The sequence below is a fragment of the Alligator mississippiensis genome, chromosome 3, assembly GCF_030867095.1.
Source record: "Alligator mississippiensis isolate rAllMis1 chromosome 3, rAllMis1, whole genome shotgun sequence".
Lineage (NCBI taxonomy): Eukaryota > Metazoa > Chordata > Crocodylia > Alligatoridae > Alligator > Alligator mississippiensis.
In genome coordinates, this window is record NC_081826.1 from 14,417,288 (window position 1) to 14,439,511 (window position 22,224).

The following is a 22,224-nucleotide window of genomic DNA, read 5'->3' on the forward strand; positions in this document are numbered from 1 at the left end:
GATTTATTCCTTAATTAATCTAAACAACTCAGAGCTGGAAATGCATGAGACTTCCAGGAATAGCTGCCACCAAAGTGCAGCTGACTGCCAGGCAGAGCACCTGCATATCACTTGAGAGATGCAACACCACATGACTACTGATCAAAATAAGCAGTCTACCCAACACCTAAAATATATGATAATCTGGTCAGTTCTCAGTAAATCTATGTTCCTAGCCTGAGAGTTTGCCAAATACCATGCTATTTACAATCTCCCTTTTCTATGCAAAATTGTCAGAAGTATTTATGAAAATCTAGCAGGCTTGAATAATGTAGCTTGTAAACCCCTGAGTGCTGTAGCTATTAGTTCTGGTTCTCTTCTTTTCAACACATGTATGGAAACAGCCATGAGATGCCATTGGCTCAAATGCTGACAGTCTGTGGCTAGCTCCCAACTTTGTACATCCACAGAAGATGCAGAGACTCCTGTCAGTTATCAGACTACCTGCAAGAGAGAAGCTGTAGCTCAGATTGGCAGGCTGAAGAAAGCCATTCAGAAAGCTAGCTGAGAAACTGTTTTCACCCTGGAGGGATAGCATCTGGGATGACAACAAAATGGCATCTTTCTAGGGTCCTATGAGACTGTTACTGCCTCATCAAGGGAGATATGCATGGCAGCTAAGTGGCTCAGCCTGCATAATTTCAGACATTATGAGACTGATTTTTGTGACTTCACCACTGAAGATTTGTCTTAGTGTCTCTTAAAATATATATGTGTGTGTACGTGCATATGTGTGTGTGTACACACACACGCACACACACACACAAGGGCTATGCAATTCGATTTGGTTGCTGATTCGATCACTTCGGTTGCTGATTCAATTTGGAGGAGATTCGGTGTCCAAATCTCCAAATCCAAATTAAATCAGGAAAACCCATCAGGAGATTCAATTCGGAGAGATTTGACGAGTCGGACATAGACACAGCTTTATATGTTTTTTCCATGTACCTCGAGGTACCAGGCCCGGCTCATGAACACTGAGATGGCGGAGCAAATGGAGCGTCCCATGGGAGCGCGGGGGGGACCCCTTAACTCCCCTTCCCTGGCTCAGCGACTGGTGCCTCCTGGGTCTGGGGAGACACTCGGGGTCCCTCTGTGGCTGATTGCCAAGCCAGGGGAACATGGGGGGGTCTCCCCCCGTGCTCGGGAGCAGACCCTCTCACGCTCCCCTGGGACTCTCCATCCGCCTCACCATCTCAGCATTCACGAACCGTGCTCAGTACCTTGAGGCATGTAGAAAAAACATATAAAGCCGTGTCTATGGCTGAATTGCTGATTCCCTGAATCAGAATCGAATCTTCAGGTTCAGATTCAGCTGAATCAAATTGGGACAGTGATCTGAATCAACAAATCAAATCACTGTCCCCTGAGTCGGGCCAAATCCAAATCAAATACTGTCTGCTTTGCACACTCCTAACACACACCCACACACACATACATAAAATATCACAGTTTTTTTTCTTCACTTACCCATTTCTCCCATATTGCAAAAATCTATTAAGGATAATTCTTGAACATAATATCTATTATATCCATTTTGTGTCTCAAAAGAAGCAACTGAACATCTTCTCTGTGCCCTTTGTGTTATACTGATTTAACAGCCTTCCTGTCCAGCAAACGTCTTCCCAGGATTAATATACAAAAACACTCTCTGATTCTGTTCTCTTCCATGAGCTCCTTTCAGAGAGCATGTCTCTCTTACAAATACTGTGCTTAGTGAAATGCAGTAGTCTCTGGTTTGAAAAGGATAGGTTAGGTAATACAAATAACTTACAAAGATTGCACAGTGCCTCACTGCAAATAAAGGCTCTAGGGGGCTGCTACCAGTTGTCACACATCTAAATAGGACACAATTTGGAATCAAAGACAGAATATTCTTAGATATAGCACTAAAATTTTGTGTGGTATATGAAAAGCACCCTGCCCAGCATGATGTGCATCCAAGCTGTGAATGCTCTGGACAAAGGAATGCCGTACTTCTAATTTCCCCTTTGGTTTCCATTTCATCTGTTCAGAGCTAAACTCCTTTCTGAACATGTGTCTGGACAAATGCCTAGATTTGGATCTCAACTACCTTCCTTCACTTCCTGGATAGTATAGCTTTCTAGAACCCTGCAATTCCAGCCGTACATATTCAGACTCGTTCTTTCCTCTTGATTCTGCCAGACAGACCAGAATGTAATTTCCACTTCTTTCTCCATGGCAGGCCTCTGTGCAACATGTAAAATAAGCTTTCCATTCCCAAGCTTGTTTGGCTAAGTTTTAGAACCACACAATCATCATACTTCGCAGAAGCCTTAAAGATGCATTGTGGGATACAGGATCCTCCTTGGATAAAGAATGTAACTTCTATGTTTTGACAAAACCACAAAGCATTGGAACAAGACAACTCATAAATGAAATTATCATTAGACTTTTAAGATTTGCTTTCAAGGGAAATATGCATTCTGTGGGATTCATTTTCAGTCTGATGGTAGAAAAGCAGCCTGGTTTGAGATGGACTCTGATAGTCTTTAGCATTACTTACTTATTTTTTAATGAAAAAAATCATTCAGGAGTTTCTAGTGTCCTCCCATCTATCCCTCAGTATTATGTATCTAAACAAAGAACCCTGGGACCTTCAGGTGAAGCCAGCAGAGAGTTGAAATGCTACAAAGTGGAAACGCAGATTTTTAACGGTTTGTCTTGTTGTTGTTTTATCAGCAAAACCTAAATAGCAAGACTGGTTATATTATTTCTGGAGTCAGGACTAGGAATAATTTACAAACAATCTTCATTCTTTCAGGTACTTTAATTCTCTAAGTTTCTTACATTAATTCTTCAAAACGTTACAGAAGAAAAGTATCCTGAAAAGGAAAGATATGTGGGTTAAGGGAACGACTCATTTTTCACTAAAGGAAACAGTTAAAATTTTCACCAATTCCAGAAAACAGAGCAAGACAATATAGATCTGATCCATGTCTTCTTGAACAGAATATTTCAACAGATATTTGGACCACGCTTTTAGTTTCTGGATGATTAAGCAGCTAATTGGTGACTAGCTGTCTCCGTTCATTGTCTTTCCTATTTACTTTTTATCTTCTGTCTTCAGTGTGTTTTGTTTTCCATCCAAGGGTCATTATTTCAAGTGCATTAAAAAGTGAATATTAGTTGTATGTTAATGCTGCTGTATATTATATTTATAGTATTCAATAGTTATTCTATACTGCATTTACCTTTTAGTATTTAATTTATGAAAGTAAGTAAATGAACATACAATTTAAAAATGATTATAGTATTCCTGACAAATAGAATCAAAGTTATATTTGTATTTGTTACAGAAAATGTTAGCAAACTAAAGAAGCTTGAATATTTAAATTTAGCTTTGAACAACATTGAAAGAATTGAAAATTTGGAAGGTAAGATTTTTTTAAAAGATATATTTTTGTTTCTTTTTTATATGGGAATACTGGGATGGATAATTAAAGATAAGGAGATCATAGATTATCAAATACGCCCATTAACAAAGGTAATTAGTTACTACTTAACATGAGTCTTTCTGTTAGAGACTGTTAGTATAGAAGGTACATTAAAGCACATATAGAATCTAGGAAAAGTTCATCTGGGGTTGCTGTTCTTCCTTTTTAGAGCTTTGTTAAACCATGGCAAATCTTATTCTTCCCTGCATAACCTTCCTCCAACATTGCAACTGTTCTTTGACACCCTTGTTATAGACCATGGGTGTGTCCACACATGACGCGTTAATGCACAAAAGCCTAATTAAATGCACATTCAGGAGTGTGTCTACGTGTGCGTGCCCTTATTGTGCGTTAAAATGGCTAATCGTGCCTAAATATGATACCTGCTTATTCAGGTATCAAATTTATGTGCGATTAGTTATTGCACACTAACGTACGTGCAGATGCGACCTGCCACTAACTTCAGTGCTGGGTTTGCCCAGCCACTTGGGGGCTGGCCTGAGCCCAGCCCCAGGGCTCCTGGCTGGCTGGCTCTCCTGCTGCTGGGCAGGGCTGCTCTCTGGCAGTCCCTAGCTGCAGGATATAAAAGCGTGCAGCCATTTTGTGCCTTGAGGAACACACACCAGGAGTCTGTACAAGCCTGTTGTCATGTACAGGAGCCCAGCAGGCCCTGTGTGTCCCCCTGGACAGGCCACAGGCTGCCTTTGCCTGGCCTGTCCTCCTCCTCCAGAGCTGCTGCTTGTCCACAGGTGAGTGTTGCAAAGGGCTGCAGCTTGCTGCACTCCTTGCCCAGCCCTGAGAACCCTCCAGGGCTACTGCCTGGCTGTCTCTGGCAGCCAGGCCAGCACCTGCTCCCTGCTGCTGCTTATCCCAGAGTGTCTCTTTTCAGGTGCTGTGGTGAAGTGCCTCTGCCATGTGGCTCCCAGTCCCTGGCCATGCCCATGCTGTTGGCAGCCATCCAGGGATAGCCATGCTGGGACAGTCATGCAGGGCCCCAGAGACCCTGTCATCCTCATCCTCCTCCTCATCGAGCCCTGGCCCCGCCTGCATGCACACCCTGTCCCGACTGCCCAGGCCCCCAACTGGACCTGGGAGGAGGTGCGCAACCTTGTGGTGCTCTGGGGCTGTGCCGATGGGCACTCCTGCTCAGTGCAGCACTGCCACATAAAGGTCAAGGCCTTGCAGGCACAGTGGATGGCTGTGACCGACTTCAGTTGTTGGTCCAGTCATGCCCAAAAAGCCATGGCCTTTATGCAGGAACTGACCTACATTTTGGTGCCCTGGGAGCCAGGCCACACCTCTGCAAGTGGCATCAGCAGGGGCAGCCTGCCTGAGCCCCCACTCTGCCCTGATGCCTCCGGTAATTCATCACCAGAGGAGGGTGCCTCAGGCTTCCAACACCCTGCTCCACCCTCCTCCCTGTCTGCTGCATCCACTGGCAGCTTGGGGAGCCCTGCCCAGCAACTGCCTTGCCCTTGGCACAGCCCCACACACCATCACGAGGACTGGCCAGCAGTGATACTGGCAGCCACCAGCAGTGCCAGCTCCTCCCTGGTGGGGGGCCTTTGGCCAGGTGCTGGCCCACTGCACACCATGGACCATGGACACTGGGTGCAGCCAGTCACCCTTGCTGACAGGGAGGCCTGTGCCAAGCTGCCAGCCTCGCCGACCCTGGACACATGGTAAGTCCCTGCACTGGGGGAGGGCCCTCCCACTCCCTGTCCCTGATCCTGGCCCCAGTCCCAGCCTCTTCCCCTGTTCCTGGCCCCTGCCCCCTCTCCCTGCCTGTCCCAGCTGCATTCCCCTGGCCCTGGGTTCCCCCCGACACAGCACATAGACAAGCGGGACACAGTTCAAAACTTTATTCAGCAGCCTGTGTCCCTGCAGCCAGGCAAGCACAGGCCTTTCATGCTGAGGAAGGCGTTGATGCCAGCAGCAATGTCCTTCTCAGCAGCAGGGGACAGGGATGTGCAGCACTGCCACAGGTAGCCCTCCAGGCAGCAGCAGAGGCTGCAGGGCAGCCCAGGCTTGCCCCCTGTGCTGTCATAGCTCAGGGTCCCAAACCAGGAGCACAGGTGTGCCTGGGGCACCAGGAGGAGCAGCAGCAGCAGAGCATAGTGGCTTGGGCACCCCTCTGCCTGCACAGACAGCTCATCATGTACCACCCAGGGCACGGGCAGCAGGGGCATGCTTGGGGCACAGCAGCAGTGCAGCGGGGGCTGGCCTCATCGTGCCTCCCTGGAGTGGCCTCCTGTAGGGATGGTGGGGGTGTGGCTAGCCCTTCGACCCAGTTGTGTGGGAGTCCCACACACCCCAAGCCCCGGGTGCTGTGGGCTGAGTGGCAATGCAGCAGAGTGGCTGGCCTGTAGGGAGAGAGGGAAGAGGAGTGGGATCTGGAGCCATGGCAGCAGGTGCTGCCAGCAGCTTGGCCTATCCAGCCCTGGGAAGGGTGCTTGTGCTCAGCACCTAACAGGCTGCTGGACCCAGGGGAGCAGGCTGCCTGTGGCCAGCACTCAGCAAGCCGCCGGTCCCAGGGTAGCATGAAGGGACGGGGCTTGGCCAGCAGCTGCCTGGGCCCAGGCTTGGCTGGGTACCTGTGCATGGCCGAGCCCCAATCTGAGGCCAGGCATTGCACTGCCTCTGGTGCAGAGCATCTTCTCTCTGAAATGCTTAAAACTCTCACAAAAGGGCCAACACCTGGGTGCAGGGGAGAGCCCACCAGCCCCAGCAGAGATGTGGGCTCCAGGTTGCCGCCACCCGCTGCTGGAGCCACTTAGATGCACTGGCTGCACCAGCAGTGCACCAGGGTCTGGACCTTCCTGCTCCAGTGACTGGTGATGGTGGTGGAGGAGTGGGAGGCATGGGAGCAGTCACAGAAGGCACAGGAGCAGGCCTGGAGGCCGGAGAACATTGCCCGGCTGGAGGCATGGGACCGGGAACGGTGGGACCACTGGGCCTGAATGGAGGCCCTGTAGTGGGAGCACCTAGAGCAGCTCCAGCAGCAGCAGGTTGCTGACCACCAGGCCATGGACACCCTCCTGGCCCTGGAGCCCATGCACATGTTTCTCACTGCCCGGCCCCCACCCATGGCTTTTCAGGGCCCCCGTGTCCCGCCCTCTGCCCCACAGCAGGCCCTCGCCTGGCCCTGGGAGGAGGTCCTTGGGTGCCTCCTAGTTACCAGACCCCCTGGCCTGGCCTCCACCACCCTCCTGGGCCTGGACATGCCACTGTCCCCTGCACCAGATGGCCAAAGACCTGGCTGTGCATGAGGCTGCCACCCACTGGGATCATTGCAGCCTCCGGAGCAACAAGGGAACATCGAGGGGCTGGGGTGCTGAGCACCTGCCCCAGGGCTCCCTCCAACTGGCCCCCCACTCAGGGCTTGAAGACCCCAATTATATATAGTTTCCCACCTGTATATAGTTTCCCACTTGTAATCTGATTTTTATATTGGTAGATGGGGAGGATGGAGGGGGTTCTGTTTGTTGCGGGGGGATGGGAGAGAGATGGGGGTGGGTGTTGTGAGGGTAATAAAGCTTTTTATTTTGAACCTGTGCATGTCCTGAGAGTAGTGCTGAGGGTGGGCAAGAAGTGGGTGGTGGGACAAGCAGACTGGAGTGGGGAGTGCAGGAGGTGGGGGTCAGCCAGGGTCTCCTGCAGCCGGTGTCCTGGCTGCCGCTGGCGGGTGCACAGCTGTCCTGGGGCCTGGGCACAGGGAGGCGGGGGGTGTGCTACTGGTGCCAGCAGGGCTAGCACCATGGCCCACAGGAGCCTGAGGTGCTGGTCTTTGCTGGCAGGGGCCAGGCTGGAGCAGCAGGGTGCTGGGTGTCATTGGCAGGGGCAGGGCCAGGGCCTGGAGCAGCCCTGGCATGAGGAAACAGGGTAGGCAAGGAGGGAGCTGGCTCAGGCTGTCCCGGCACTGAGCATGCAGCTCCTGGGCAGGGAAGGGGCTGGCCAGGTATCAGAATTTCCAAGATGGCTGCCAAGCACTGGCAGCCATGTGGCTGGAGGCTGGCGCTCCCCCCGGTGGCCGCAGGGCACATGGCAGGACTGGAGGGATTTAGGACTAACTTTAGTGCCAAGTCTCTGCATGTGTAGACACCTACCAAAAATCACTTAATGTGTATTAGCTTAATACAATAAATTTAGTCATGCTTATTTGCATGTGTAGATGCGCCCCATATGATGTTGTGCACACAGGGCGTACAATGCGATTTAAAAACAAGCTGGAATCTTATCAGGGGATAAGGCACAATGCCACATTTATTGGAACATAAAACATAAAACATGCAACATGAAAAGAATAAGGAACAGTGAGGTTATTTGCTTCATTTGTTATCATGCATACTCATTTATTCATTCATCCATCCATTCATTCAAAAGAGACAAGCACACACACACAGAAGTTAGTCCTGCAAAGGTTACCAAGTTTCAAAGTTGCTCAAGGTCAGTCTGGTGGCCAGCCAGGCTGACCGAGAGAGTTGGAGTCAGGTCTTGTTGGATGCGCCCAAAACTCCTTCTTGCAGGTGGAAGAGACCCAAAGCCTTGTCTTTGTGTTCATACTTCATAGTAATAGCTGTCCATACCAGCCTATGGATTCCACTGAGTCAGATGCGAAGGCTGTCCTTCTTGTCCTGTGGGCAGGTTGGGATTGGTAGGTCATGATCTTCTGGCTTTGTGGTCTGCAATCTTTAGGGGCCATTGCTTGCAGTCTTCAGCCATCAGCATGGAGCATGATTTTGTGTTTGGTAATCCTTTGCTGCTGACTCTAGGTCATTGCAGCTCTTAACTGTCAAACCACAAAAGGCTGTTTTCACCTGCTGCAAGAGGCCTGTCTTTTTGTATCGCTGGTATATATGTCCATCATTTATTTTTTCGCTACCTCTTTCTACATAAACCAGACATACCACAAGCCCTTACACAAGTGTTTTCCTTATACTAAATTTAAGTTCTAAAGTCATGAGTTAAACATGTCTAAAATCATGAGACCAATGTCAAATACATTTTATGCTAAGCAATAAGAAATTTAAAATAGATGGGTAATTCCAAGTACTAATAATGACTCACCAAATTATAGTAAAAAGTAAATCATAACTAGATAAGCTTTATCATATTGGTTAAATCTTTTTATATATAAAAAGAGAAATAACAAAATAAACAGTCAAAGCAATTATAATCAATAACAAAATAAGCAATTAAAGCAATTATAGTTACTGCAATACTACAACGTAATGCCCTATTTTGTATGAAATAGTTTTTTGGAGACTTCCAGATGATTCTTCTTTCTGTTATTACATAAATTCTCACCTCCTTTTGGGACCTTTAGCTGATTAACTGCAGAAGCTACTGAAAATGGTTAGAATTTTACAAGATCAAATTCAGGCCACAGAAATGCCTGTAGATGTATTCCAATTCACTAGAATTATGTCTGTCTCTAGTTTTTTCCATGGGAATCTTCTAGGTAGTCAATTTGCTAGTGTTTAAGCTAGCCAGCTTTGAGGATACAGTGAACTAGCCATGTAATGATTTCAGCTTGTATCTTCTGAGAAAAATAATCAACAAACTAGGAGAAGGATAATGGCAAAATAAAGTTTCTCAAATAGGTTTAGCAGCAGTCTACAGAAGCTGGTGAAATAGGGAGTAAATTATACCTTTGGCCACATATTGAGAAATTTATGTATGTTTTCATGCCCGTAAATTTTAAGCTTCTCTATCCAGTTGCAATATTTATTACTGTAATTTTTCATTTACTTGCAAGTCAGAACCTTTGGGAGTGAGCCTTGCAAAAATTCAGCAATTTAAATCCCCAAATAAATCATTTTTATTTGTTTATTCTTTCAGCTCTATCACACACACAATCCTTGCCAAATAGACCTGCAGAGAAATCTCAGATATGGTTATAATGAGCACAGTAACTGAGCCTGCATTTGTACTTGTTGTCAGGATTGTGATTGTCTTGGTGCAAAAGGAGTTTTGAAAACTTTTTTTGTCTTCCTCTGACACACAATTCAAATTAGTTAGCTATTTTAGTTCTTAAAATAACCATTTTTTCTTATTTATTATAGTTGAGAAATACAGTGCAGGTGGAGACATCATGACCCATTTGGGATATGAAATTCCCCATGATATTCACTCTTGTACTTCAATGTATGATTATACTGATCCCAATGAAGTTTTTATTAGACAATCCCAAATTTCAATTTACAGTGAAGATATTTTAGTATCCATGACTTTATTTTCCCCCAGCGGTTCAGCAGCATTTGCACCTTCAGACTGACTCACTCAAGGAGAAATGCCACGATGTTAAAAGTTAGCAATGTTAATTGCCATGCATATTTAATTTAGAAGTCTAGAAACTGTGAGAGAAGCCCAGTTTTACTTACATGGCTCCTAAACACAAATAGAATCAGCTAAGAAAAGAAGTATAAAATCATAAAGTCTGCCATTCGTCCTGACCTCCTAAGAACTCTTGTTGCTCTGCCATAATTAGACCAGTATTTTTATTGGTTTGTTTTATCCTTGAAATTATCTCAAGTTAAAATAATTCATTTTCAAAGAAGATATGGGTTGGCATGTGTCCCTTCAACGGCTATTTCGAAGTCTGTTCCCTGCCAGAGCCATTAGCAGTTTTTCTTTTTTTTTCCTGACTGTCTCAACAAGACAGCACAAAATACAGTTGCTTCTTCCTCTAATTAGGGTATGTGTAAATGTTACACTTAGATCAACCTAACTAGGTTAGGACAATATAAGTGGTGAGCTGTGTATTTGTTCTGGGAGTTTAGATCAGGCAAAAAATGGCTGGCCTGATCTTAGTTCACCTAAGGAGGTGCACTTCATAAATCAGGCTGACTTGTTCCTGATCTAACCCAATTGAGGTTTGGGGGCTGGACTTGATGATCTTCCGAGGTCCTTTCCAGCACTAATGTCTATGAAATGTATTAAATCAATGTGTATACATATTCAGAGCCCAGCCCTGGGATGGCAGAGGCCCTGGCTCTGGATGGGCACCCTCCTCGCAGATCCATCAACCGACCCTGGACCCACAAGCCTGCCCACCTCCCACCCCCCTGGAATGGGTCCCAGGAACATCTACACACGTCCTAAGAAAATTACTGGCAGTGACTTATTTTAACCAGTTGGGGCAGATTCAGCCAATTAAGAATTCTGCACCCAATTCTATGTGGGTCTTATAACTCACCAATACACATCTCAATGTAGAGAATATGCAAGAACAGACCACCAAGCATTCTTATAGAAATCTAGCTAGCAGTATTTTGTATAATTTTGGGGTGGTTGTGAATTTTTAGTAAAACTTCTCTCACTTCACATGCATTATGACCACCAAAAAACTTAGGAAACGATAAAAATTAGTTGCTGTGAATTATTCTCCCAAATCCAATCCTGAAAAAGTATTGTATGTATAGGTGCAAAACAAATACAGACTGCAGTTCTGACCCCAAATACTGTAGATGTGTGCATATCATATTCAAGGTAAATAACATCTTTCCAAACAGGATGTGAAGAACTGCAGAAACTTGACCTGACAGCAAATTTCATTGGAGAACTGTCCAGTATTGAAGTCCTAAAACACAACATGCATCTTAAAGAACTCTTTCTGATGGGGAACCCGTGCACTGAGTTTGAAGGATACAGACAGTTTGTGGTAGCAACTCTTCATCAGCTAAAAGTATGGTTTTTTTTTTAATGTGCTTGTATCCAGCTGAGGTGCTAGAAGTATGGCAATCCTCTTTGATAAGAGAATATCAATTACTAGGTATATTCTTACCTGCACCTTTGAAAATCATGTCTATTTATCTTCACTGATGACTGAATATACTGATGCAAAACAAAAATAATGGTTGTGGTAAAGCCTTACTCATTGTCTATAGGTAATTAAATTCTACTCTGAAGGAGAGCCAATCATTATTAATAATGGAGTTGCGGGGTGTCTCAACCATAACATATTCGTTAACTTTTACATTGTTTTTACTGGAGATCTTTGAGCCAAGTCCTGAGTCTTTCTTTTAGAGCATTTTAACCATGAGGAGGATAAATGTGCAGTAGAGCTACTACCTTTCTATAATCCATAGGAGATTTCTAAGTGAATGTCATGAAAGTAAAAGGTTCTGGATTAATAATACTGGAGACTTTAATCAATTGCAAAAGCCTGCTGAAGTCAGTAGACTATAATTTGCAGACAGTCAAACCCTGATACTGTAATATCATACACGAGACTGACAAAAGCCTGTGATATTAAGAGTTGACAGTAATCAGAGCCACACACCACGTGATGCTTACTTGTTTTGATAGCTTCACAAAAGGTGGTGCCACTGCTCTAAATTGAAGGGTCTAGGATTCATACCCTGCTCCTTGTGTATTTTTGTGAACTTGCATAATGTGCAACTCTGACTTTTACTATCCAATGTAAGAAATGAAGCAAAAACCATAACAGCTCTGCTGTGTTAAAAACCATTTACTAACTGACTGAATGGAGGGGAGTCTATTGCTGCGTAAAGAGACAGGAGAGCTGAAGCCTGTCTAGCCCGCCTCCCTCAGTGGCACCACACCTGCACTGCACCCACTCTCTGACCCTTGTATTAATTTGTTCCTGTATTCGGTCTCCTTTTTCAAGAGTTTCAGAAGCACATCCCCAACTATGTGCAAAGACCTCACATACCCTCCATGATGTAACTACAAGATACACTATACACGTGGCACTTAAGCCCAAGGCAAGCCTCACTCAAGCTGTGATAGTACCTTAAATTCCCAGGTGCTTGCAACAAAAAAGAACTATATAATTTTGTCTTGTTATAAATTGTTATGTATATTTCTTTAACAAGACAGATTCCTTTGCTGGTAGTTGTCTGCTAACTGATTGGATTTTGGAACATCCTTCAAGAGTTGTGACATTAAGTGGTAAATTTGTTCAGGAGAGATTGCTTAAGTTGTTGGAAATAAACATTTTGTGACAATATTTTTTGCATTATTCTGCATGGAAATCAGCTTTTAAAGATAAAAATAGTGGTAACAGGTAGAAGGTGATAAAAAGAGGAGTGATATTCCTGGGTTTAACTGTAAAAGGGCTTTGGATATATCACACATGTAAATTGAGTACTGTAAGGAACAACATGAGTTTTTTGGATACACTCCTTTACATGACAATTTAAATAGAGGCAGATCTATGCAACGAGTTTATTCAGAAAAATATATTATACCAGAGAACTCCTCTTGGTCCGTGGTCTACTTAAATCCCTGTTTAGATATAGAAAGATGAACCCACCCTCATCCAGGTTTAAACAGAATAGAATGCAAAACTTGAGTTCCTTTTCTGTCTCTTTGGAGGTAATTCAGCTGTATGAGATTTGGTCATTACAGAATTGACTCAATTTAAAATGCAGCTTCAAGCCCTCAAAAAAAAAAAAGCTGTCTGCCTCTCTGAGCTATAATAACCTCTACAGAAATGTGTGTGGTATTTTCAGGTAAGGTTCTTTGGTAGATGTGATATCTTTTATTAGACCAACTGATTAGCTGGAAAAAAGTTCTTTGCAAGCTTTCAGGCACAATCACTGATGTATATAAACTACACAATGGTAAGGGGTAATTGAAAGTCTCAAATTTTTAAACTTTCTAGTAAAAATGATCTAATAAAACTAACCTTGTGTTAAGTGGCTTTTTATTTGCGTGTAAAATTTTTGGTTATTTTGCCAAATTTGTTGTCTTTAATTTGTTTTTTGCTCTTTTGAGAAGTGCCTGGACAGTAAAGAAATAGAACGTTCTGAAAGGATTCAGGCACTGCAGAACTATGCTGAAATAAAGAAGAAAATCAGAGAGCAGGAACAGGCTTACTGCCTCAGAAGGGCCAGAGAAAAAGAAGAGGTTGTACAAAAAATACAAGAGAGGCAGAAGAAAAAAAAAGACAAACCTAACCCTGGATTTGATCGACGCTGGTACACAGACATTAACAACACCATGTATGTGAGCTAACAACTGTCCTCTTGGATTATTAGGATTTTTTCTCTAGATATATCAATCACTTGACACATTTTTATATGCCCCTTTTAAAATCACGTAGATTTATCTTCACTACTGATCTTACCTCCAATAATCTATTCTCTTCCTACATGGGCATGAAAACTGGAGAGCAAAATTTTTACTTTGAAATCCCCCATTGAATTTCTATTTCAATTTGTGATAGCATTAGAAAGCTCTTTCTGTTCTGTTTCCATCAATGGGATGGAAAGCTTCTTTAGAACAAGAGCATTTCATACATGGATATTTCCAGTTTAGTTGCCGTTCATTTTGCTTATGAATAGTAACGTTGTGTCCAAGTCCCATGGAGACAGCACTGTGGAACTTCGGGCTCATAAGTTGCAATCAAATCAAAGCTTCCGTGTTCACCTCTCACATGGCCATAATTCTTTTAGAGTATAATGGCTTAGGGTCAGATCTTAAAAAAAGGCCTCAGGTGCTTCACATGGGACTTACGTAGAATTTAGATGTCTATTTGGGCTGTGCGAAGCTTTGGTCCCTTATTTGATTCGGCCATAGAGACAGCTGTAAATGTTTTTTCTACATACCTCTAGGTAGCAGGGGCTCGTGAGTGCTGCGATGCTGGGGTGCATGGAGTGTTCTTCAGAAGCGTGGAGGGCTCCCCAGCGTGCTTGGCAGCAGACCCGGAAGTCATCCAGAAGCACTGCCAGTTCACTTCTGGGTCTGCTGGGGAGCACACAGGGGGCCCCCCCACTCCCACCCAACTCAGTGACTGTTGCCTCCTAGGTCTGGGGGAAGCACCCAAGGTCCCCCTGTGGCTGACAGCCAAGCTGGGGGGGTGCTCAGGGGGCCCCCCTCAGTGTGCTCTCTGGCAGACATGGAATTGGACCAGAAGTACTTTCAGTCTGCTTTTGGGTTCAATGCCAAGCACATGGAGGACCCCCACACACTCTTGTGGGATGCTTCATGTGCCCCAGCATCGCAGCATTCACGAGCTCTGCCTGGTACCTCGAGGGATCTAGAAAAAACTTTTAAAGCTGTGTCTGTGTCTGAATCACCATCAAATCTTTAGATTCGGATTTGGCTGAATCGAATCAGGGACAGTGATCCAAATCAACGAATCAAATCACTGTCCCTGATTCAGGTTGAATCCAAATCAAATAGGGCCTGCTTCGCACACCCCTAATGCCTATGTGCAAAGCTGTGATTGTGACAACCTCCATGCAGCTGCTGTCTAATCCTGAAGCTGTCTAAACTTCATAGCAGTGCAGTTTTGACAATCCTTTAGGTTCCTGAAATTCTGCCTCTGGATATGCTCGTATCTAGTCCAGAGACTAGGCATTCCTCTGCCCAAGTGCTTGGGGCTTAATCCAGTTGTTCCAGAGCACATAACACGCATTCACAGGATTGGAATCTATGAAATGCAGGGGCAACCACCACTGCCCTTGAAAACACAGACAGAGGAGAAAGTGGTGGTGGTATTTCCCTTTTAGGTAATAGTTAGTGGTTAAAGCGTGAGCTTAACTGTTAGGATACTGTCCTTGGAGATGGGAAATGTGGGTTTGCTTCACTTTAGCTTAGACAAAGAGAATTGAACTTGTCTCTCATGTTCTGGGCAAGTGCTCCACTAACTAGACCAAGGGTCATCAACTTTTCAATAACAATTGACTGAATTAACACAGCTTGGTCTTCTTTATGCCAGGGGTAGCAGGCTAGAAGTGACTATCAATGGAAGGATCACTAGATCAGTGGTTCTCAATCTCTTTTGTACCGGGACACATTTGTTAACATCAATCGCCAGTCTGAACCCAGTGCCCCTCATTCCCAACCTGCTTCCCCCCCATCCCCAGGCCCCAGCCATCCAGTATGTTGGGCAGGGGCAGGGGCTGAGTGTGGGGTAGGGGGACGGGCCCAGGCAGCCCCTTGCAGGTTTGAACTCTGCCAGCCTGCAAGGGAAGAGCCATGGTTTCCCATGTTTTTTAGCTTTAAAGGAGAGTCCATTTTTAAAGTTTATTGATTCTTTTTTTAAGTTTGTTCACAACCCTTTTATATATTCTTGTGATCCACTTTTGGATCATGACCAACGGGTTGAGAAACAGGTAGATGACACATTCTCCTGCCGATGTGCTTGGAGGGCTGGCTAAAGTCTTTCATGGGCCAGTGTTTGCCTGCAGACCCTAGACTGCTGACCACTGAACTAGACTGTTTTGTAGTCTAGTAGAAGTGGGGCATCAGGTCTCCCATCCTGAGAAGAGTGATCCATGCTCATTTAATTCCAAGAAAGGCTCTAGGTGCCTCTCCTCAAGAAACAGCTCTGAGCTGTATACTCCAAATGGATGGAGATACCCCTGTGCAGCCCTGAGAAAGTTCTTAAATTTTATCTGTCAAGAGCATATCCTTAGTATTTCTCCATTGTCTAGCTGACTAGGCAGCTTGCAGTGTAATAAACTGGCTATTTTGGATGCTGTTCTGGGGAACTTTGCTCTCACCATGAAAATTTTGGCACTTCCTTTAGGTTTTGGATTCCATCCCAACGTTCGAAGACTGAGGTGTTGCTCCTCACCTACCATTAGTAGGCTGTGTCTGCTTCCCAGGTTTTATGAGGTCACACAATGGTGGTTTGTGACTGACCACTACTTGCTTGACCTAAAGAGACACATTTTGGCTTAGAATTTACATAACTAACAGACATTCCCAGCACTATTTCTGTCCTTTGAGCTACTCTGTTTTACTACTTGATTTTCTCCAATGTCATCTTTGTTACAATGTCACCCAAATTTATATCTGATGGATTAGTATTAGAAGATTGATTTGATTCAGGCTGAGTCATTGATTCTAGTCCAAGAAATCAGTAAATAAAATGCAACCAATTAATTACTAATGCAGAATAGAGTGCTTAGAGCCGTCAGCCATGTATTTAATTTACCCAGTATCCGGGCAGAAGATTTGAAGAGAATCTGAAGATCTAATGTTGTAAGATTAAATCTAGATTAGGAAATCAGTAATGTCATGTTGGTCTGTCATAAATTTGCCATGGCTTAACGAATTTATGACTAGACTTTAAAAAGTCAAAATGACAAAATTGGATCAAGTACTGCAGTTTTGGGAGTCCATCAACTTCAAATATAAACAAGAAATGTAAATAAAACATTAAGAAAAGAGTAAGGTAAGCTACTTAAGTCTCTCAGGTTTCTCAGGTAGCCCAATTGTGGCAATTAATTATATTACTATATAAAGTGACTTGAAGACAGTTTTGTTGCAGTAATCCATCACTGCTACTCTTTCCGTGTTTCATGACATGCCACTCTATGTATTCTTTTCTAGCCCAGACCCTTTACAGGACAAAGAAAACCAGCAGCACACAGAAGAAGAAAATGAGTATCGGCAATGGGGAGCAGATGAAGACAATGAAGAGGACAGAGCATTTTGGGAAGAGCCCACACTATATACTCCAGAGTCAAGATTAGAAACTCACAGATATATTGAAGAAAAGCGTAGAGCTAAAGAAGATCTAAGGTATCTGTTGGGTTTTACATATTCTCTACATTGATTTAAGGGGGAGATTTTCATAGGGATTTTCAAAGGCATAAAGATGAGTTAGGCATCTTTTTCCCCCACTGTAAATCAGTGAGAAGGAGGTACATAATTCCCATTTGTTCCTTTGAAAACATTTGTGTAAAGATCAAACACACTCCTGAATAGTGCACTTTGCTTTCTTTTTTGACTATCTAAGAATACCTTTTACTCTGCTTCTCTCAAAATAGATTTTTTTTAAATATAATTGTTTTCTTCTTTATTCAACCCCATTTTGTATATTTTAAAAGGTTCATTGCCCTCTCACTTAATAGGTTTGTTGCAGTTGAATGCATATTTGTACTGTTAAAAGCATTTACCATGAGGGTATGTGACATTATACAAATGCCCCCAAGGCTGTTCTATGAATTTTTTGCAGAAGCAGCACTTTGTAAACCTTCTCTGTATAACTGGCTATACTCTACATGCATTTCATTAAGGAAGCTGGTTCTTGAGTAACAAAAACCTGCATATTACATATGCTCTTTGGTTAGGAGACTATGTCTTAAGATACATTATTCCTGAAAAGTCTTCAAGGTTTTTTGGATGCCACTGGAACTCCAGATTGATAGTAATCTAGCCAGATATTTCACTAGATTTTGTTTAGCAGCAGATCAAAATTTTAATATCTGGGTATTCAAAGCTACATACCTATGTAGGTGCCTAAATATGAAATTTCCCATTTTTTTTTAATGTTCCAAAGAGATGCAGCTCCTACTAACTTGAAAGGGATTTTTGGGGACTCAAGTTCTAGAAGTCATCTACTTCTAGGCTTCTGACTATAGGTTCACCCAATTACAGGTCTCTTAAAACCCATACTAGCCTTACAGTGGTTATAGTGGTTCTCAGCCTTTTTAGACTCAAGGTAAACCCCTTTTAAACTCAAAGCAACCCTTGGAATATGCAAGCTCTTAGACGGCAGCGGATGAGGGCTGGCTGTCCATTGTGCTGGGAAGACACATCTGCAGTTGTTCAGGGAGGCACCTGACCAGAAGGGGTGGGGCAAAGGGGGTATAAACTGGTTCTGGAGCCAGAGCAGGCAGTCTGGCCCTGATCTTTGCAGAAAAATAAATTCCTGAAAACACAGGGTGCAAAAAGAGAGGCGTTAGACCAAGAAGGTGCCCTGGAGGCTGGGGAACAATCATCTGGTAGGGGGTGGGTTTGCAGCAATACAGAGATTTGAGGTAGAGTTTGAGTTGTATTCTGAAGCAGTTTGCTTGTATTTCTGTTTCTGTTTTGACTGGAGGTTTGGGTGTGGCTACAGGGGCAGGTTGATCCCATGGGTGGGGTGCTTGGGAAGTACTCCACATTATAAAGGGCCGAGGCCAGGGTAGAGCTGTGCAAAGGTCTGGGACCTGATAGGTTGTATGGGGCCAAGCTAAGAACTTGGAGATTAGATATAGCAGCCCTGCAAGAGTCAAGGACTCAGTGGACTGAACCTAGTATACTGCCAGAGGGCCAGGGGAAGGAAATAGAGTAAGACCTGTGAGGCATGGATGTTGCTATGGGGGCTACTGGAGGCCATGATGTTATCGTCCCTAAGGCACATTGAGGGCCAAGAGGTCAGGTTTAGGGTCTGTAGAAGTGCAAATGGTGTTGATAAAGCAGAGGAGCCCTAAGGACTCTGTTAAAGGAGAAGCACACCCTAGAGAAGGGCAGATTCATAGATTCATAGATGTTAGGATCGAGAGGGACCTCAATAGATCATCGAGTCCGACCCCCTGCATAGGCAGGAAAGAGTGCTGGGTCTAGATGACCCCAGCTAGATGTTTATCTAACCTCCTCTTGAAGACCCCCAGGGTAGGGGAAAGCACCACCTCCCCTGGGAGCCCGTTCCAGACCAGAGAGAGACATTAAATCCTATGGGGAAATGAGTTTCGCTTAACACTGTTTTGCTTAGTGCTCGGTTTTTCTGGAACCAATTAAGAGCACTAAGCGGAGGTTGCCTGTGCTAGAGAGAAGCCCTGGGGACTGAGTCTGGGGATGGACAAGCCCCAAGGACTGGGCCAAGAGAGAAGGTACTAAAGTAGTTATTCTGGCCTGTAGAATCAGCTTTTCAAGGTTATCCTATTACCCTCAAGGCATGGCAGGATAGAAACAGGAGGTTAGTGAGGCTGGAAACTGCAACAGGCGAGTTTGATAGCTAGGAGCAATAGCTGCTGCATGCAGACCCCCCCCCCCCACCCCAAGTCCGCTACAAGTCCCCATAAACAAGGCCAACTCATCTCTAACATCTAAATCTATTTGTAATACACATTCTTTTGTTCTGAGTGAAAGGTGCGATGCAAACATAAATTGTTATCATCTGATCATTCCAATAGCAACTCTCATATCCATCCATGTGTTCTTCCAATCCCAGTATCACAGAATCATAGAAAATTACGGTTGAAAATTAAGGACTTGGGAGGTCATCTAGTTCACCCCTTGCTCGAAGGCAGGACCATCCCCAACTATATCTCCCAGCTAAGGCTTTGTAGAGCTGAGTCTTAAAAGGCTCCAAGGACACTGGCAACCTGATGCATTTTAAGAAGGCCTAGAATTAGATTTATTTTTCCCATGAGAGAAATGCAAATCCTGTCCACCTAATATTACTAAAATTTCTAGCTGAACACAACAAAAATACATCATCAAGAAAACTGAGAAACAAGGATTTTTGTGAATGATACCTTTTATCGGCTCAGTTATATGGTTGTAATAGACTTTTGAATGCTGTGCAATCTACTTTAGGTCACCTGGAGAAGTCTATCTCAGCTATGTAGTTGGTCCAATTAAAAGATATCACCCACAAAAATCCCTGCCTCTTGCATATTTCCTGGACCATCACAGCTACAGCATCACTCTGACACTACCATCAAGCACACTAATAATTCTAGATATCCGGGTACTTCTAAATTATGTTGATGTGGCCTGAAGCACCAAGGGGATTTGTATATTGCACTTATCTAAAGGTGCCCTGCAGTTTCGCTGCTGCTAATTTAGTGTGGAAAGATGTCTGAAAGCCTAATTTTATTAGTAAGGTATATGACAGCTCTTGGAGGAATAAAGCAAAATTCAGCTAATAAATAAATCAAAATAATTTTTTAAAAGTTTACCAGTATTCACTTTGGCCATGCATGCTCCCTTTTGTGGCGTTTACTTCAAAATGTTGACCAGCCAAGTCTTTTGCCTAGCAGAAAATTTTGCTTTTGAAAAATTTTCTGAACAAATTTCAGAACTTCATGCCCAAATATCTGAAGATACATTTTAAATGAACTTGAACAAATATTTGCGGCAAAAATACTTATGCATTCATGCAACCATGTAACACTAATGACAATACCTAATTTATGTGACCAGTTACCACTAGCAACATGCTTCCCACTCAAAATATTAGAGATCAATTCATTAATAAAATAGATTTATCAGATACATTTTAAGAAGTTGCAAGTTGCTCTTGTATATTCTGGGAAAAGAAAAAGAGAATAAGATCCAATGAAGAAAGTCTTTACCATGAATAACTTGCTCACTTTTATGCAGGTGACAGTAGACATGCTTTTCCAGTGCAAAAGATGCAATGCAAAACCTGTGCTGTTAACAAAATAACTTTCCTTCTTAAAATAAGAGGTTCACCATGTGCAAATTTATGTTATTTTTTTCTCAGCTTCACAAAAAGAACCAGAATGTAAACAATAGAAAGAAACCCTGTCTTTTCTTTCTTTCTTTTTCTTTTAGGGGACACAAGAAGAAAGAAAAGCCACCTAGGACTTTGATCACCACAGAAGGAAAAGTTCTGAATATAAATGAACCAAAGTATGTGAGAAAAAACAACTCTGAATAATTAAAATAGTGATTTCCCTTTTATAATATACTTGACCATGTAACTGGAGATATATGATAACTCATTAATACAGTGTTTGTCATTTTAAAATCCAGTGAAGTATTCTGTTCCTACTGGGGATATAGAGTTAACCATAGCTATATCCTGAAGCTAGGGAACTAAAGAAATCTCAATTAGTACAAAAAGTGCTGAAGGGTGTGTTATTTAGTAACTTGTTCTTTGACAACTGAAGAACTAATTTTTCCATTAAAGACATCAGATGCATCAGATATGTTACTATTTCCCTTTCTAAGGAATGGATTTTCTTCCACGGGGCAGGTCTCTGGTAGTAGAAAAGGATTAATTGAAATTTGACCACTTGAAAATAACTGTGCATTAACAGCCACATCAAGTGCAAAAAGTATGTCCAGCTAATGTTTCTGGTTGAGATCATTGCATTCACTGGTAGAAGGTATGGAAGCCTGGCAGATCTGGACTGAGGCTATAACGGACTTCTGTTGCAGTGTTCCTTTTCTTTGACCAAATGGGAATTGTGGTCTATAGCAAGGGAGGGAGTGAAGCGCAGAAAAACTCATTTTGGTTTTATTGATGACACAGCCACTATATGATACTGAAACTTCTTACAAAGAGTTCCCAAGGATATAAGCAGCACACTTCATTTGCAGCAGATTGCCAAGTACATAACTTGGTGAGGGAGGGGCCCTCCCTGGTGAGGGGGGGCCCCTCACTAACGAGAAGTATACCTCCATTGCTCGAGATTGTAGGGGGCCTGTTGGGAAGGCTAAGGCAGAGATGGAACTGGGACTAGCGACCCAGATCAAGGATAACAAGAAGTCCTTTTTTAAATACATAGGGGGTAAAAAGAAGGTACCAAGTAACATGGGGCCTCTGCAGGATGTGCTTGGTAATCTGGTGGTAGCACCAGGCAACAAAGCTAATCTCTTTAACAGTTTCTTTTCTTCCATTTTTCTGAGCAGGGACAGGGACATCCCCCCCCGGGAATCCAGACAGACCCAGGGGAGGCGCAGCCAGGCCCAGGGTCAGTGAGGACCTAGTCAGGGAACTTCTGGAGGGACTAGATGTGTTCAAATCAGCAGGTCCCAACCATCTCCACCCCAGAGTGCTGAGGGAACTGGCAGAGGTCATTGCGGGATCCCTGGCACAACTTTATGAGCACTCATGGTGCTCTGGCAAGGTGCCAGAGGACTGGAAAAGGGCCAATGTAGTCCCCATTTTCAAAAAAGGGAGGAAAGAGGACACAGAAAACTACAGGCCCAGTAGTCTTACCTCAGTCCTGGGGAAGCTCTTTGAGAAAATTATCCAGGAGCACATCTGCAAGGGACCAGC

The 22,224-nt window shown here is 43.9% G+C and overlaps 1 protein-coding gene across 4 annotated transcripts in view; it reads left to right on the forward strand.

The window, feature by feature from the left end:
• Window positions 1-22,224, forward strand: part of DNAAF11 (dynein axonemal assembly factor 11) — a 67,610-nt gene that overhangs the window by 15,467 nt on the left and 29,919 nt on the right. For all 4 annotated transcript variants that reach the window (XM_059723736.1, XM_059723737.1, XM_059723738.1 and 1 more), the window contains exons 3-7: window positions 3,360-3,437; window positions 11,012-11,184; window positions 13,245-13,468; window positions 16,812-17,003; window positions 20,772-20,849. In XM_059723736.1, coding sequence (XP_059579719.1) covers window positions 3,360-3,437; window positions 11,012-11,184; window positions 13,245-13,468; window positions 16,812-17,003; window positions 20,772-20,849 — 745 coding nt within the window. The remainder of the gene's footprint in view (window positions 1-3,359; window positions 3,438-11,011; window positions 11,185-13,244; window positions 13,469-16,811; window positions 17,004-20,771; window positions 20,850-22,224) is intronic.